General features: G+C 40.3%; 1 protein-coding gene across 1 annotated transcript in view; it reads right to left on the bottom strand.

Annotated features, from left to right (window-relative positions):
- piezo1 (piezo-type mechanosensitive ion channel component 1) overlaps window positions 1–17,998 on the bottom strand; it is a 127,613-nt gene that overhangs the window by 13,938 nt on the left and 95,677 nt on the right. Inside the window, exons 38-49 of the mRNA XM_054796223.1 lie at window positions 11,506–11,694; window positions 9,933–10,088; window positions 8,879–9,113; window positions 7,180–7,312; window positions 6,905–7,052; window positions 5,158–5,310; window positions 4,922–4,983; window positions 3,704–3,862; window positions 3,389–3,536; window positions 2,577–2,765; window positions 1,516–1,608; window positions 1,247–1,419 (exon numbers count right to left, since the gene is read on the bottom strand). Of these exons, the coding sequence (XP_054652198.1) occupies window positions 1,247–1,419; window positions 1,516–1,608; window positions 2,577–2,765; window positions 3,389–3,536; window positions 3,704–3,862; window positions 4,922–4,983; window positions 5,158–5,310; window positions 6,905–7,052; window positions 7,180–7,312; window positions 8,879–9,113; window positions 9,933–10,088; window positions 11,506–11,694 (1,838 nt within the window). The remainder of the gene's footprint in view (window positions 1–1,246; window positions 1,420–1,515; window positions 1,609–2,576; window positions 2,766–3,388; window positions 3,537–3,703; window positions 3,863–4,921; window positions 4,984–5,157; window positions 5,311–6,904; window positions 7,053–7,179; window positions 7,313–8,878; window positions 9,114–9,932; window positions 10,089–11,505; window positions 11,695–17,998) is intronic.

Raw genomic sequence — 17,998 nt, forward strand, 5'->3', positions numbered from 1 at the left:
GAGAGACGATGCTGAGAGATGTGTGTGTGTTCTGAGCTGCTGTCTGGTGGCCGCGTTCAATAAATAAAGTTGGCAGAAGCAACAGGAGAAGTTTCCTTCTTTGCTTCGGAGCTGAATAACACTGACAAGTTAACAGACTAGTAGCGAACGGAAAAGAAGACGTTTGTTTGTGTGGAATACAGAAGATGAGGACTTTGATGGATTTGTGGATGAGGATTGATGAAAAATAACGTGAGTACATTCTAAAATACTTCAATTAAGTACAACCCAACTCAGTTTTGCTCCCGCTGCTTTTTAAAAACATATGCTAGCATGGTTTTAGCGTGCAGGCAGTATTGTATTGTATTGTAGCGTTGCTGGGAGCACGTCCTGTTCCCAGCCTACTTTGCGGTAATGTTTTGGTGCAAATGCTCTTAAAGTTACATGTTTGACCAGGAAATAGCAAGCTCAAAAGAAGACGGCTTTTTTGTGTGGAACAACTGACAGTTTGTGTGGATCTTGTGAATGATTGTGACTGAGCTAGGACTCAGTAATTTAAGTCTACACACGACGGCTTCATTGATTGAAAAACTAAACTTTTTCTTGCATGAAGCTTCTACTTGAGTTGGTAATTTGGCTGCTATATGCAGTCAGATATTGACCAAGGGAGACAAAATGGGTGGCCGCTGGCCGCGTTGGACAGGTGACTGCTATACAAAGACGTGTGTTCGTGTCTCACATAAGGATTGGGTTGATGGCCAAAATTTGTTTAAAAAGTGCATTTTTCTTTAAGGCTAAAGATGATGATATTGTGATGTCATGCAAAGGAGGGTGCACCAACAAGGTTTCCATTCTGCAGAAGGATCATTACCAGGCTATTTTTAGCCAGTATATCAAAATCAAACTATTCAACTTGAGTACTAAGTTTCCTTTTACAGGAGTTCACTTTCACAAAAGATGTTTACTTTTGAAAAGTAGTATACTTTGTTTTCTGCCTCAATGTTGGTGTAAGCTATTTTTTAAGCCACCCTTATTTTGTTAACACAAACAGGATATAGCCCAAAGTGCTCTTATTTTGAAGTGAGCATGAAAACTAGGAATCGAAATAAAAACATTTGAACAATCCCGGGAGAATCGGAATGTTAATCTTGCTTCCCATTGACACTTGAGACTTGAGCCCAACCCTCATCGCTGCTTTGTTTTAGTCCCGCTGCCTTGTCAACACCAGGATGCAGAGAAGCATCAACAGGAAGAGCAAAGGTTTTACCTTTGGAAATTCCACGACATACGTAATGTTAGGTCAGCAGGGCTTTCAAGAAGTTCTTTAATAACTTCCTGTCTGCTGGGAGGGCTTATTCTCCACACTGATCCTGAACTGCCCTCAATCATGGCCGTGACAATGTCCTCACAACCATAGAGGGAAATGAACTGCATGGCTACCTACAGGAAATCAAAACAATCCAAGTGAATTAAAGAATAAATCCTAATGTTTCTGGTGTTTGACAGCAAAACTGTAACTCAGGAATGACTACGTACCGCATTGTTTCCAAACTTTTTGGTAAGTTCATGATATTCTTCCTGTGTAAAGGGCTGAATTGACTGCTGCTGGACACTCATGGTGAAGAGAGGCTGGACACACACAAAAGCAACAGTAAATGTCATATGCTCAAATACAACAACAACCCGAGCATGTATTTTCTAGGGATGCTCCAATCAGCAAATATTCTTTGACCCTTTGGTGAGCTTGTCAAAATCAGCTGGTGGGCTAGTATCACCATCATAAGGCTGGACACATCAGGCAACCACGCACAAATAGTGTTTGGAGGACAAGACATCATCAGTATCATGACAGCAAGAGAGCCAATTTGTTCAGTGACACTTGAAAAAGTTAGTACGCACCCCATGAATGTGATGTCCACTTCCCCGTGGGACAAAAAGGAGCTCCCAACTAACCGCATTGCTTGTTTGTTTTAAAAACAAAATGTCACTGTGGTAAAAAGTCCCATTTGGAGTCTGAAGACCAGAAGCTAAGCAGATAACTCTTGCTACCTAGCAAGCTGCCGCCAGTCACAGCTAGGAAAGGCGGTAAACAAAGATGCAACAAAAGTGGAACAGCAATAGGTTTGATAAGAGAGTAATCAAACATGCTGGCATGGATCAGCGTAGCCTGCGTCAAGCTGTCAAACTGAATCCATGAGGTTTTACAGAATAGTTTGGTGTCGCTGCAATAAGGGTGTTGGCAACCCGACGTGACACAGCACACATGTTGGGTTTGCTGGCTTTTGTGATCGGCTTTGAGCGGCATTTATCAGCAAATGCCGACCACGTGTTTTTTACGGAAATCGCCCGATCGATCGGAGCATCCCTAGTATTTCCCAATGCCAAAATGTCAATACTGAAATCAGCTGTACGAATTTATATTTTAATTCTGAACATGCTAATCACTAGAGAAAAACTGTAACTACAATATAAGCAAAAGTATTTTGGAAAGGAAGCATGAATCAATAAACTACTCCTCTTCCACTTCCATTGTTCAAAGTAGCTACAAACACATGAGTACAGGGACAGTAAGACATACTTTATAAAACAGAAATTACCTCATATCCTCCAAGTTTGACGGTAACAGTAACATCAATAGGGTGGTTTACCACACCCACCACAGACCGGACCAATGAAATGAAGAGCAGGGGAAACCAGATGATGCACACTAAGAAGAAGATGATGAGTCCACCCATTCCATATTTCACCATCTTCTTTTTCTTTTGTCCTTTAGGCTGTGGATATTTCTGAAGGGAGAAAAGATGGTTTCTGACTGGGGTTGTCAAATTGGATGCATTTGTAAAGTGCCATTAATCACAATAGTATCCACATAATGATGAAACAAGTTAAAAAAAGGTTTTATACATTAGAGATGGTTGACTATTGACCGAGTTGTTCAAAACTCACAAGTTTTGTACTGAGGCAGGACTTGCGGTATTGATCTCTGTTAACTCATTCACTTACCCTGCTGCTGCTAGCTAAACGAACAAGGAAAGCAGGTAACATGGCATAAGTGTGCAACCGTTACTCGAACTGCATTTGTATAAATGTGCTAATAACCCCGTGGAAAAAACAACAGATGTGCTAATTGCCTCAAATCAACTCTCCTTTCCATTTCCTGTACCTGTCTGAGCTGCTTGCTAATGCCGACACTTGCTAGGAGTAGCTTGTGCAGGTATAAAGGGAGTGCTCTGATTTGCCGAGAGCTTGCCACTTTACCTACGCGCAGATCCAAAAAAGCGCGAATGCGTACAAAGAGAGCAACGGAACGTAAAAGCGTAATTAAGGTTCAAAATGCGTGTCGAGTACATGTCGGCACGTAGACCAGATATGCCGACATGTACTCAGCAAGGCATCACTGGAGTCATACCTTCTCTGTCTCGCGGCTGCATTTGATGATGAAAATATTGGCATAAATGTCCTCTACACACATCCAGTTGGAAAGAGACAGAGTAGTATCAGTCCAAACCCAGTCCATCACCGCTCGCAGCTCTACAAGGAAAGGGACTAGACGGAACCTACACAGACACAACCACACATACACACATGAGGTCAATATCCCTCATGCAGGTTTGGGAAGCATTTGCATCAAACACCTCTAACTTCCTTTTTTAAAAAAAAATAGTCTATATTGCTTTCATGTTCAAACAGAACAGAATAGCTTCAGGTTTCATGTGCTTCATACCCTTGGAAGAGAAACAAGTTGAGGTGGCTGTAGTTTTTGGTGAGGAAGTTGCCAAGAATACGAGTCGGGTATCCACAGCGGATCTGATATGCTGACAGGGCAAAGTAAATACATTTGACAAAGTACCACAGCTGGGCCACGAAGTTCTGATTGAACCTCCTACATAGAGAAAAAGTGAGAGACACAAGAAGGTCACATTGATATTACAAAAAATGAAATAAGCAACCAAATCTGCTTCGTAATAAACTGTGGGGGGAGTAATGATCTGATCCTCTGCTGATTTTGTTTGTTTACCCCCTTACAAGACACAGTCCATCATTTTATGCTAGGTTCATTGAATAACGGACAGAATATCAACAAAAATCCTGAAAAAACATAAAATAAAAAGGTTAGAAATTATGAATTATTGATCGAGTAAAAATAAGTATTTTAATCCCCAAGCAAAACATGTGTGGAGACACCCCTGTTGGCAAGCAAAGGAGTCAGAAGGTGTCAAGGCAAAGTTTCAGCTCCCTCCACATCATCCACAATCCTTATGTGGGACATAAACACACATCATCCACACTCATCAACTGGCCTGAGTCTTCCCCAAGACCTCCTACGGGTCAGACGTGGCCTGAACACCTCCCCAAGGAGGAACCCAGGAGGCATCCTGGCCCCTGGCTCCTCTCAATGTGGAGGAGTAGCAGTTCTGCTCTAAGTTTATCCTGTACATCCTGATTTGATGAGGAAATGAGCACTGAACTCAAATAAATGTGAGTTTTTTCCTTTCCCCCTTGCGGCGCCCCCCAGCGAATGGCCCATATGGCCCATAGCAAGAACCTCCACTGACTCAGCCACCAAACGGAGGAAGCTTATTTTGGCGACAACTCAACTCAAAGCTCCTGACCACATGCTGAGAGTAGGAACGTGGATCGGCTACTAAATTCACCGATCAGACCGATGTAGACCGATCCAACAATCCACCTGTCGATCTCGCATTCCATCCTCGTGAGTGAGTGGTAAATAAAATACATATAATTTTCTTTTTATCATTTTCCTTTTTTTCTGTATTTTTTGTTGCCATTCTGTCTCTGCTAAAATAAACCTCGCATAGAAAAAAAGCATTTTTATGTCTCTGTTGGGGGTAAACTTACAAATTCTGCAGGGGATCAAATAATTATTTCCCTCACTGTATGTCATGTTATATTGTTATATGATGAACTTATTCTTCTTTACCTTTCAGTGACAGCCGGGAGGATGAAGAACATCCACAGGTGTATTCCAAACACAAGACCCACCTTGAATAAGAGCAAAATGATAACTTCATACAGGTGCTCGCATTGTAAAACAGCAAGGCAATGCATACGCAACAAATACTGAAGCCCCCTTGAGGCCTGTTGGATTCAGAAACTTGATGGTAATACTGGTTTCTTCAAGCCAGAAGGTTTAAGAATGATAGAATTAAAACAAACCTGGAAAATGAGTTTCCCCAAAACTGCTTTCCGCAGGTAGAGTGCTCTGTCAATGATCATGGTACTGAACTGGATGAGGAGCATCACCAGAAATGCTTCAGGAACCTGGTCTTCTGACAAGGTGGATGCTATATCAGCTGCTGCACTGTGCTTCTACGGGAACATAAATGTGAGAATGTGACATTGACATCTTATGCTGACTCCCCGTGAAGATTTTGGGGTTGGGTTTTTTTCTACTTATCGTTAGGGACAGCCCAACATCACATTTTCGTGTTTGACACAAATACCGATACTGCCATGTTGTAGTTGTATTAGTGCTTTCTGGTTATGGTCATAGATTTATACTGTATACATGTTGCTTAGCTCTTACGTAAGCCCTGCTTATGTTGCCAACCCGTCTATGTCATCAACTGCCACATTATTATTATTATTATTATTATTATTATTATTATTATTATTATTGTTATTAAAGTGCCTGCTTTAGTCATCGATATTCATGGTTGACTGTTTTTGTTGAAATTTCAGAATCAGCTTTTACTGAACAGTACTGTATACCTTGCAGCAAGACACGCTCTCCACTTCAAAGTGCCAGCGCTTCAAATCATGCCAAAACCTCACAAACACACAAAACATGTTTTACTCACGCCCTACGATGCACAAACATCATTCACAAACTAATGCATTTGGTTTTGCAAACAAGAAACGTGCCTCTCAAACAATTACATCTTCAGAAACAAATATGCATGTTTTACACATACAAAGAAACATTCATTCATTTTCGATGCCGCTTGTCCTCATAGGTTCGCCGTATGCTGGAGCCTACCCAAGCTGACTTTGTGCGAGAGGCGGGGTGCACCCTGGACTGGTCACCAGCCAATCGCAGGGCAGATACAGACAAACAGTTGCCAACATCCTAACATGCACGCACGGGGAAAACATGCATGCATTACAAAAAATATCTTCTTCCGCGATGGAGCGCCGTGGCAATGTTGTTTACATGTGTTCGATAGAGGAAGAAGATGCGAGCATCTTCATCACATACACCAGAATGCACAGGTGCCAGTGCGCAGGGATTCGGCGGGAGACAAATATAACGCAGAGCGATTTGTGAGGTCAGATTTTTTTAAGGAGGCATTTTTGTGATGCAAATTCATGTTTCGAGAAGCCAAAGTCTTTACTTAAATGGCCCCGTAACGAAGCGGAACTACGTTCCTCGTCACGGGTCTCCGACCAGAACCGGACCCATGTGACCAATTGGGGGGGTAAGTTACACTGCTGATGGGGATGTCATACAACTTCATGTCAACAAATCCGAACTATCCCTTTAAGAAAAGTCGCAAGACTCATTGCCAGGTGGCAACAGGTGTGGCTCGTCACTCCTCCAGGAGGAACAGGAAGACAGAAAAGGAACATGACACGCTTAAGGAAACTACGTACTGTAAGTAGCGTTACCTTTCATTTATTGGTCAAATATGTTCTGTGGCTCTAATGGCTCTTTAGATGGTGAAGGTTGCCAACCCGTCCTATACCAATTTGTGTTCAAGTGTTGCTCAACAAAAAATGGTCTACTGCTTTGAGTTCTTCAGCTAGAGGGCAACAGAACATAAAGTTCATGGGAACCTTACAGGTGCAAAGGAGGACTTGCACTTTACTGCTGAAGAAAGGGTTGCCCGAGTTTTGCTTGTTGGCACTGTGGTCAAGCTCAAGAGAAGTAGCATCAAATGAACAGATGGACAATTTTACTCACCCCAAAAGCCCAAAAGCCAAACACAATGATGATGAAGTCGATGACATCAGTCAGGAACATCAGTGCATAGACATCGGTGGCAACCCGATAGTCTGCTTGAAGTGTATGACTGAAGAAACCTTGAATGGGCCTGTAAACACCCTGAATCCTGTGAACAAAGGCAAATGGCATGTGTGATAGCAGTGTTGGCATCAAAGATGGTGCATGCCATGTAATGTATTGCATTTATAAATGGAAACGGGCAATTCTCTATCACTTGACATGAAAACACTAACCCATAGATAAATGCTTGTTTTAACTTGTGTCTAATCATTTGTAGTCTATGGCTGGCTCCTTCTCTCTTCTTGTCCTTCCTCTTTTTTTTCTTCATTTGGTCTTTGCTGGAACATGTGCTCTCAGTAGACTTCACTGGAATGGTCATAATGTCAGCCAGGGATGAATGGAAAAGAAATGGATATGAAGAGAATATGAAAGACAAAAAGTACTATGACAAATTACACATAAAAACATATTTATACTGTACATTATACAGTACATACAGTATGTCAAGTTTCCTATTAACAAGTATCAATCAGCTGCTACTTCATTGCGAACATTTTTTAACGGAAAACTGCAGTTTTAGGGGAAATTTACATCCTCAATCCCTTTGTGACACAAAAACACACGTCTTACCCTTTTCAGTGCACTCTGGATAGCCGCCTCGTGCTGGCTCACCAACAATGCAGTGAAAGGGAATTCACCTATTCCACCGATAAAGCCCTCTAAAAAAAAACAGCCAGAACCCGTGCTGTATACGTGCTCTAAGCATGTAGTAAGCGGCACATTCATGATAATATGAATACAGTAATTTGGTCATTTTAAGCATTATTGGCACATTCCTTTCACAGAGCACATAGCATCTAACTACACCTACTTCCGTCAAAAACAACAGCATAGAGAGCGCATTCCGCATTTGCTGGCACTAATCATGGCAGACTACATGTGAGCGAACAACAAATGAAGATCCAGAACCTTATCCTTTTGAGCCTGAATGTACGGTGGACAAGCTACAGGTGTAAAAAGTGGAGCTGGCAAGACGAAAGAGTGAAGCGACAAAGCAGATGGGGGACGAGAGAGTCAGGACAGGCATGACTTGGTGGTGTAAATGTGGAGCTTGCCAAGCCATGCCGCCAGAAATGAGTGCTTCTGCTGCTGAGCGACACACTGTCACTGTGGATGGAAAAAGACACTGCATCACAACAAGGAAAAATAACAAACCCTGCAGTGCTAGAAACTTTTTTTCCCCACCTACCCAAAATCAACTGCAATCAACTGGGAAAGACACGCCAAGCCAGCGGGCCCGATGGAGCCATCAAGTAAGCTAGCAGGATATTGACTCAGACACATGGGAGCACTTAGTGCTTGATACATCGAGCCATGCCACTACGCCAGAAAAGTAGTTCCTCCGACAATAACAATGTCGCTACAGCTTGGTTAATATGCAGGTCATGGCATGAAGCGGTTTTGGATTTTTTTTGTTTTTTTGGGGGGGGGGGGCTTTATAGGCATAATAGGTGAATGCCAATTACATGCATTTTTAGTGCAAAACTGCCAGCGTGAGGCCGCTATCTAGCACGCTGAGAAACAGGAAAGACGTGTGCTCTTGTCTCACATTCAAATTGAGCATGATGGGGAAAAAAAAAAAAAAAAAAAGTTGCAGTTTTCCTTTAACTTGAAATGAACTTCCAAATGGACTTGGATAAGCACGCGTGTGTTTGAAAGAAGACAACACCATTAGATGTCCTTTGTGCTCTGTAATAAAAACTCTACAAAAACATTGGTGACTGCTATTATGACATTAAAAATGAAATATTCCCCACTGACTTCTATTGTTTCACTGGCATTGATCCATAACCCTGTAGTTTTGTAGTGGGATGGAGTTTTGAGAGCAACAAAGCAGCCTTTTGACTACATTTGTTGACACCACGCACACACCTTTGGAATAGTGTTTTTTAAGCTCTTTCAGTTTCTTGCGTAGGTGGAGGCCGCCACTTTTCTTCTGGACTTCCTCTATGAACTCCTTGCTCCCACTCATTGCATCCTTTTTCAAGCTACTGGAAGGATTCGGTCCAGGCATCATTTCTTGTCCGTCCTGGGCTGCTGCTGAGTCAGCTGAAAGGAGTTGTGTGGTGATATCGCAAGTGCTTATTCCAACATCGTTCACATTAACCTGCGTTGAAAAGAATAACAGACATTGATTTATTTGAGCAGAAAACTATCTTTAATAAATCATTATTTTATCACTATTTATTAGTCATGAATTCCGATGGTCATTTATTTGATTACCGTAAAGCACCGTGTATAAACCGCACCCGTGTATTAACCGCACCCCCATTTTCAAGCTCACGACGGGGAAAAAAAATCTTTAGTTCATAAATGCTTGCCAACTCCTTCATCTCAAATCAACATGCGTAAAGGTACTAAGCAATTTCAAAAAGAAGAATAAGGAAGAAATCTGAACTTCGGCATCTAGATCTTTAATATTATGGCTAAGCACAGATTAATAATAATAATAATAATAATAATAATAATAATAATAATAATAATAATAAAAAATCAAAATGCAATTTTCAGAAATGTTTTTATACCTTATCTTTCACTGCTTCTCTTTTTCTCTTATTTTATTGCATTGCTTCAGTGTGAATTTGAATAAACTCCAACCTTGTATTGTATTTTACATTTGCAATGTTTTAATGGAAGCTTAGGTTAGCTTCAGTGTATAAAGAGATCGTTTCACTGTGTGAAAATACAGACAGCCGTCAGATAAGTTAGTTGCATACGCAAGAATTTTCAGCAACTGTACAGCAGAGGGCGCTAAAGTCAAAGCAACTGTCTGACCCACAGACGGCTATTCTAAAATGGGCTTCTCGTCAATCACAGACCTATCATCGTGTATAAACCGCACCCCGATTTTGTGCTTCTAACCAGTGGAAAAAAAGTGTGGTTTATACACGGTGCTTTCCGGTACACTTAATTGCACATACTGTACCTTTTCAAGTTGTTCCAGGTCAGTAATAGTTAGGTTTTCTGTGGTGGACACAGAGTTTAACCTACACACTTGGTTTTTGTCTTCTCTCTCCTTGTTATTCTCTGAAGAGTTACTTTGTTCCTCCAAGGGGTCTTTGTGGTCCCACAAGCCATAACGCTGTACACAAATAAGTACAGACACATTTGTATACGTGCACGGCTCAGATCAAGGATACCCTTTGCTGTCTTCAACTTCACTTGAGGTTTTGTGATTCCATCACAGAAGGGAATGACAAAGAGGACAAATATGATTCGGATGATACACCCAAAAATGTAAACTACTGCAACGTAGGAAAACGTCACACATTTCTATTGTGGCTGCTCAGTACAATACTACATAAGGCCCCAGTAAGAATAAGTGGAAAAACTGGAATGTTTGGGAAGTTCATGTGGAGAAACCACGCATCACATGCAGCAATCTCCTCCTGCATGTTTGCAACACGCATCTGCAATGTGTCATAAATATTCATGGTAAGTACATTACTTGTTAAGTAACTTTACAGCAGTTTTACTTCAGTTGACTTTTTTTTTAACTTCTGTCTTATTGTACAGCAGTTACCTCATTTGTATACTTGTATGACAGTTTCAAATGCTGAAACATTGCCTGTACAGTCAACAGAGGATTTCTTTAGGAACTCGACCAGCGTTATGGAACTCTGGTCAACTTTAGAAATTCCATTCCATTTTGTCACTCTTATCCGGGTCCGGGTTGCGGAGGCAGCAGTCTGTGGCGAAGTCCAGACTTCTCGGTCTCCGGTCACCTCTTCCAGTTCCACCGGGAGGACAACATGGCGTTCCCAGGCCAGATGTGAGACATGATCCCTCCAGCGTGTCCTAGGTCTGCCCCGGGGACTTCTCCCGGAGTCCCGTAGGCATTCGGACTAGATGCCTCAACTGAGCTCTGAGGTCCTCCTGGATGGCTCCTCACCCTATCTCTTAGGGTGAGTCCAGCCTACAGCTCATGACCGTAGGTGAGGGTGGAAACATAGATGGACCCATAAAATGAGAGCTTTGCCTTCCGGCTCAGCTCTCCCTTCACCATGACGGTCCGGTACAACGACCAGATTACTGCACACACTGTGCCGATCCGCCTGTCGACCTCACGCTCCAACCTTCCCTCACTCGTGACCCAGACAAGACCCAGAGATACTTGAAGTCCTCCACCTGGGGCAAGACCTCACTTCCAACCCAGAGGGTTCAAGCCATGAGGAAGTTGTTCGCAGGATGAACAGACTAGAGACGTGTGTGAGTTGGCGATACATATACAGTAGTATATGGTGTTGCAATTGTACTGCTGTTGATGTGTTCAGGTCAGAATTAAGTTAGAAAAGAGCGTCAGACTCTATGTGACTGTTCTTCTGGGAAATATTGATTTGGTTAGAGTTGGACCTTCTGGAACGGATTAATGAGACCAACCAAGGTTCCGCTGTATTATGCAGCCTTTTTTTTGGGTCATGTGACCTTATCTTACCTCTGAATAGCATAGAATTAATACAAAACAATGTGATTTCAAAGGATAACAATAAACAACTCACCATGAGCAAAGATCTATGGAAGAACAAAGCCAGCAACTGAAGGAGGTCATATCTTATGTAGGTGTCTGTCTTCTCCAGACCCAGGATGCGAGGTGGAAAGAAAGGCTTGTCTTCATTCAAAGTCATCTCATAAACACTGTTCCAAGGAAAAAATCCAAACTGAAAGAGGTATTTTACCACCACCATCACCTGGAGGAGGACAGAGGCATTCAGACAGAGAGAAAAAAACGTTCTCCTCTCATTCCGTGTGTAAGTGGTAAGTTTTTTGTCTTAATTCCCCACGCGTCACTTCCTGTTGTACGGAAAGGACGCTCACGGAAAAGCTCCGTCCACTATTACCGGAGTTTTAAACTTTTGCGACCTTGGTGAATACAGTTCGTGATCACAACTTGTGATTACAACTCTGCAAGTGAGTGCTGAGACTTCTGCCTCAACTTGGACCCGCGAGTGGACTAAACTCACCAAAAGAGACAATCAGGTGGAGCCGACAGCCGTTACAAGCAAGCTATCATGCTAGCCGCGGTTTGAAGCCTGATTTCAATAACAGGATAACATTTGGAGTTTTCCTGTGCAGCTTTTTCGGCCCACGAGGACTGGTGGGACTTTGGTGAGATACTGGTGAGAGATAAACTCGCCGTTATAACGAAGATTATTCACCGAAGGCATTGCACCACAAGTCAACGGCTAACTGACGGCGTTACCTAGCAACAGTAACAATGTCAAAGGCTCGAGGGAGAAGAAGAGCAACAAGCGGTGGCTCTAGTAGTTCTGGTCGAAGTACTCCAGATTCAGTCATATATACGGATGTTGAACAGATTTCTGAGACAACTGGAGGTGCTCACCTATTACCACAACCGCCGCCGAGACCTTACAAGGATGACACAGTTAACCAGTTGACACAACTGAGTGGAAATATAGACAAAGCAACAGCGACAGCCTTGCAGAAGGTTAAACACCGCGCAAACAAGCAAGAAAGAAGTTCAATGGAAAAGAGTGAGTATACTATGGCGAAAACCATGGAGGATTATGGAAAACAGATGCAGCAACTTGTGGAGAATTCCAACTCCCTGCATCAACTAATTTACAGTTGATAGAGACTACCAACGCCATACAAAGAGAAATGCAAGGTCTGAGAGTGGAGAATAAAAAATTACAGGAAAGTTATGATGCACTGGGAGCCACTCTCAAAAAAGAACGTGAAGAAAAGGATAAAATCATTGAGAAGCTGAAAAACACCATAGATGATATGGATCAGAACACACGAATGAATGACGTGGTCGTGACGGGACTTCGAATTAAACCAAGGTCCTATGCCAGAGCAGTGGCGAATACTGAAGAACCAGACGAAAGGGATGTCGCCTCAACAGAGCAACAAGTTGTTGATTTTTTGCAATCGAAGGAGGTGGATGTAGACATCCAATCTATTGATACTTGCATCCCACTGTATGGGAGGAACCGCACTACACCCGTCATCATCGTCAAATTCACCAACAGGAAATACAAGGTTGCCCTGCTGAAACAGGGAAAGAAGCTGAAAGGAACAAATGTCTACATGAATGACCACCTGACCAAGCGCAACGCTGAGATTGCGAAGAAAGCACGTGATCTGAGGAAGCAAGGAAAGATTCAAGGAACATGGAGTGCAAACTGCAAAATCTTCATCAAAGCAAATGGAGGACCAGAGGCCAGAGTTCTTGCTGTCAAAGACATCAAGGACCTAGAAAGATATTGAGGTCTCCCAACATGGAGGAAAACAGCTTTAATATGCTACAACAAGATCTACAATTGGACACTTTTCACTTTACAGATCACAAACAATTGGATATGGAAAAAGACATTGATCCAGACTCAAATTTTTTCTCTCACATTACAAACGACTGCCGTTATTATACGGAGGAGCAATACAACAACAGTTTTATCAACGACGACAAGTTATCCATCATACACATAAACAGCAGAAGCTTGAACGCAAACTTTACTAATATTAAACAATATTTGAATCAATTCAAAGAACCTTTCAAAGTTATAGCAATCTCAGAAACTTGGATTAATGCTAACAAAGGAATGGACTTCGAGCTGGAAGGATATGAAATGACGTGTGCAAACAGGAACAATGCAAATGGAGGAGGTGTGGCCTTATACGTGGACAAACATTTGAACTACAAAATGGTAAAGAATATGTCATTTGTCATTGATAACATTTTAGAATGTATAACAATTGAAATCTGTAAAGAAAAAAGCAAAAATGTGTTAATAAGTTGTGTGTACAGAACTCCAAAGTCAAAGATTGGAATGTTTGAGGATTGGATTAAGACAACGTTTACAGACATAGGTCAAAAAACTATTTTCATATGTGGAGACTTCAATATTGACCTTTTGAACTCACACAAGTGCAAGGAAACAGATGACTTTATAGATACAATGTATAGCTTGAGTTTATATCCTAAAATCATTAGACCAAGTAGAATAACTGACCACTGTGCCACCCTCATCGATAATATATTCACCAATGACTTTGATAACAACACCATCAGTGGCCTGCTAATTAGTGACATCAGCGATCATCTTCCAGTGTTTACAATCTACAATGAACATTATAAGAAAAGACAGGTGGAGGCAAAAAAGACTTTTCAAAGATTGCGTACAGAGGACAACATCCGTGCCTTCAAGATAGGACTAGAAGAACAAAGTTGGGAGAGTGTCTACAGTGCAACAGATGTGGACGAGGCATATGACAGCTTCCTTGGTACTTATATGGAGCTCTACGATAAGAACTGTCCCTGGCAAGAAAAGCCCAAGAAGCAAAAGAAAAACCAGCAGCCATGGATGACAAAAGGACTAAAAAACGCCTGTAAGAAGAAGAACACATTATACAGGACATTTATCATTCAACAGACTAAAGAAGCAGAACAAAAGTATAAGACATACAAAAACAAGTTGACAACTATCTTGAGAGTGTGTAAGAGGGAATATTATAGTCACGTACTAAATAAGAACAAAAATAACATGAGAGCAACTTGGGGCATCTTAAATAGTATTATAAAGAACAACGTTAAGAAAGCAGACTATCCTCCCTATTTCATGGTTGGAAACACTTACAGGAATGACATGAATGCGGTAGCTGAAATGTTAAATGAATATTTTGTAAATATTGGACAAAAACTGGAAGAGGAAATTCCAAAACAAGACACAATTGATGAAGGGATTGATATTATCGATAGGAATCTTAATTCTATGTTTCTCACTGCTGTAACCAAAAAGGAGATCACTGACATTGTTAACCATTTTAAGGCAAAAACATCAACTGATTGTCATGGAATCGAAATGGAAACAATTAAAAGGGTCATCAATGAGATCGCAGACCCGTTAACATATATTAGTAACTTATCCTTTCAGACTGGAATATTTCCAAGCAAAATGAAAACAGCCAAGGTGGTTCCAATTTTCAAAAAAGGAGACAAACACCAATTTACAAATTATCGACCAGTTTCCTTGTTACCACAATTCTCGAAAATTGTGGAGAAGCTATTTAATAATAGGTTGGACAAATTTATTAATAAGAATGAATTATTGGCAAGTAGTCAATATGGTTACAGAGCCAACATTTCAACTTCTATGGCACTGATGGAAATCACGGAGGAAATCACTACTGCCATAGACAACAGAAGATGCGCAGCTGCAGTATTCATGGATCTGACAAAAGCCTTCGATACAATTAATCACACTATTTTAATTTCAAAATTAGAAAGGTACGGAATTAGAGGTTTAGTCTTAAATTGGGTTAAAAGCTACCTAGCAAAGAGGAAACAATTTGTAAAGCTAGGAGAATATACATCTGGGAGTCTACACAATACGTGTGGAGTACCACAGGGGTCCATACTGGGACCAAAACTGTTTAACTTGTACATTAACGACATTTGCAAAGTAACTAACAACTTAAAATTGGTCTTATTCGCCGATGATACCACTGCTTTCTGTTCTGGTGAAAGCACACAAGAACTCATTAAAAAGGTCAAGGATGAAATGGTCATATTAAAGTCATGGTTTGACAAGAATAGATTATCTCTGAATTTAAGTAAAACTAAAATAATGCTATTTGGTAATAGTAGAAAGGACACGTACGACCAAATACAAATTAATGGAACGGATATTGAAAAAGTGGAAGAATATAAATTCCTTGGGGTTATAATAGATGAAAAAATGAGTTGGAAATCTCATATTAAATATATACAGCAAAAGGTGGCGAGAAATATCTCTATATTGAATAAAGCAAAATATCTTCTTGATCAAAAATCACTCCACACTCTGTACTGTTCCTTAGTATTACCATATCTAACGTATTGTGTGGAGATATGGGGAAATAACTACAAAAGTAATCTTCACTCACTCACTGTACTGCAAAAAAGATCTGTGAGGATAATTCATAATGCCAAGTATAGAGAACATACAAACCCTTTATTTTTAAAATCACAGATATTAAAATTCGCAGATTTAGTACACTTTCAAACCGCTAGAATAATGTATAAAGTTAATAATAACTCGTTACCCAAAAATCTAATCAAGTATTTCTCAATCAGAGAGGAGAAATATGATCTTAGAGGAAAATTAAACCTAAAACATTTATATGCGAGAACAACGCTGAAAACCCATAGCATTTCCGTGTGTGGAATTAAATTATGGAACGGATTGAGTAAAGAACTCAAACAATGTACAGAGATGAGCAAATTCAAAAAACAATACAAGCAGTTGATGTTTGCCAAATACAAGGCAGAAGAGTCCTGATTGTTCTGTCAGGTTTGTTATTTTATTTTATTTATTTATTTTTTTATTTTCTATTTTATTTTATTTTATTTTATTTTTTATTTATTTAATTAAATTTTATTTGTTATTTATTTATTTCTATTTATTTATTTTTTTTTTTAAATAATTTTCTTTGTTGTGTTTAAAAAAAAAAAAAAAAAAAAGCTTTGTTCTTATTTATTTATTTATTTATTTAGTATTGTCATCATATTATCATTATTATGAATGTTCTCTCTTTTTTTGGGGGGACGGTTATCTCACCGTTATCTATTATGTGTTATCCTGACTATCACTGAAAACATGACATGGAATCCAGGAAGTGTACTGTACTAGATGTAGAATGGATGGGGGGTAGGATTAAATAAGCTTTGCTTCTTCCTACTCCTTTTGGACATGTGGAACTGTCAAAAAATGATTCACGAGATGTATTTCATTGTAACCTTCATGTTCAAATAAACTAAACCAAACCAAACCAAACCCACTCTGTTTGAAACACTTTCTTAAGTTGAGACTAAGTAAGTTGGAGAGGCTAACTAGTTAGCTTGCTATTATGCTACGCGGCTGTCTGTTGTGTCCCTGCGGTGATCCCGTGGCCTGAGCCATGTGGTGTAGACAAAGAATAATAGGAGCATAAAAGTGACCATAGGGGTGTTATTTTATGTCTACAGCGTTCTAAAAACGTTAAAACCCGTATTTGGAAAGTCATAAAAAGGGTTTCTATGCTCTAACTACGAAAGTATTACATTTACTGACATTGACTCATATCACGGAACTTCATATAACACGGTCAGGTCTGGAACCAATTAACTGCGATAAAAGAAGGATTACTGTAATTAGAAACACTACAATACTGTAGTTGGATATTTGGGCATCTCTCTGAAAGGGTTCCTGACATGATTCATCAACTTTGCTTAAATGTTATATATTGTTTGTAATTAAGTTCTATGTTGTTTGATTTTGAACTGAAGAACTGTACATTTGCAAAAATGACATTTATAGTTCTCACAGTTCAGCCACATTTCCGGAAGTGATGCCATCACTCAGGTAAACAAACATGGCGGTGTATGAGACAGAGTACCAGTTTGAAGACTTCCCTATTTATTGGAGGAATTTTACTGGTTTAAAAGAACAACAGTATGTACTTGTTTTCCTGTCTTAACACTGCCCTTGCATGTGGACATTATTAGCACTATTAAAGGGTCTCTGGCATGATTCAGCAACTGTGCTTACATGTACAGTATTATATATTGTTTGGAATTATGTTCTACATTGTTCAATTTGTTGAAGGCAAACAGTAAATTGGAAAAAAAAATAATTTGTAGTTCATGGCGCCAGCCATGACAAACTAGTTGTCGCAGTTCAGCCTCATTTACGGATGTGACACCGCTCAGCTACAAAAACATAGTGCATGAGACAGAGGATGTTTACAGTGATTATAGCCAAGATTTGAGTGATGTGTCAATAGTTCGAGGAGGAAGAAACATTTGGAGATGAAATAGTAAACTTGCAGAACATGCACGCCTTAAGACATGGAGATGAAGATCGGTTGTCTTCAAAACACAGAATGCTAAGTGTAAATGACTCTGGAGTTGCTTGTCCTTCAATTATTCTTTTCAATCGGCTTCTCAATGAGCATAAAGAGCTTTTTATAGCCTGTTTGATTGCATATGTGGATAAATGTTTGTCGCCCTCG

This window comes from Dunckerocampus dactyliophorus, chromosome 13, assembly GCF_027744805.1.
Source record: "Dunckerocampus dactyliophorus isolate RoL2022-P2 chromosome 13, RoL_Ddac_1.1, whole genome shotgun sequence".
Classification (NCBI taxonomy): Eukaryota; Metazoa; Chordata; class Actinopteri; order Syngnathiformes; family Syngnathidae; genus Dunckerocampus; species Dunckerocampus dactyliophorus.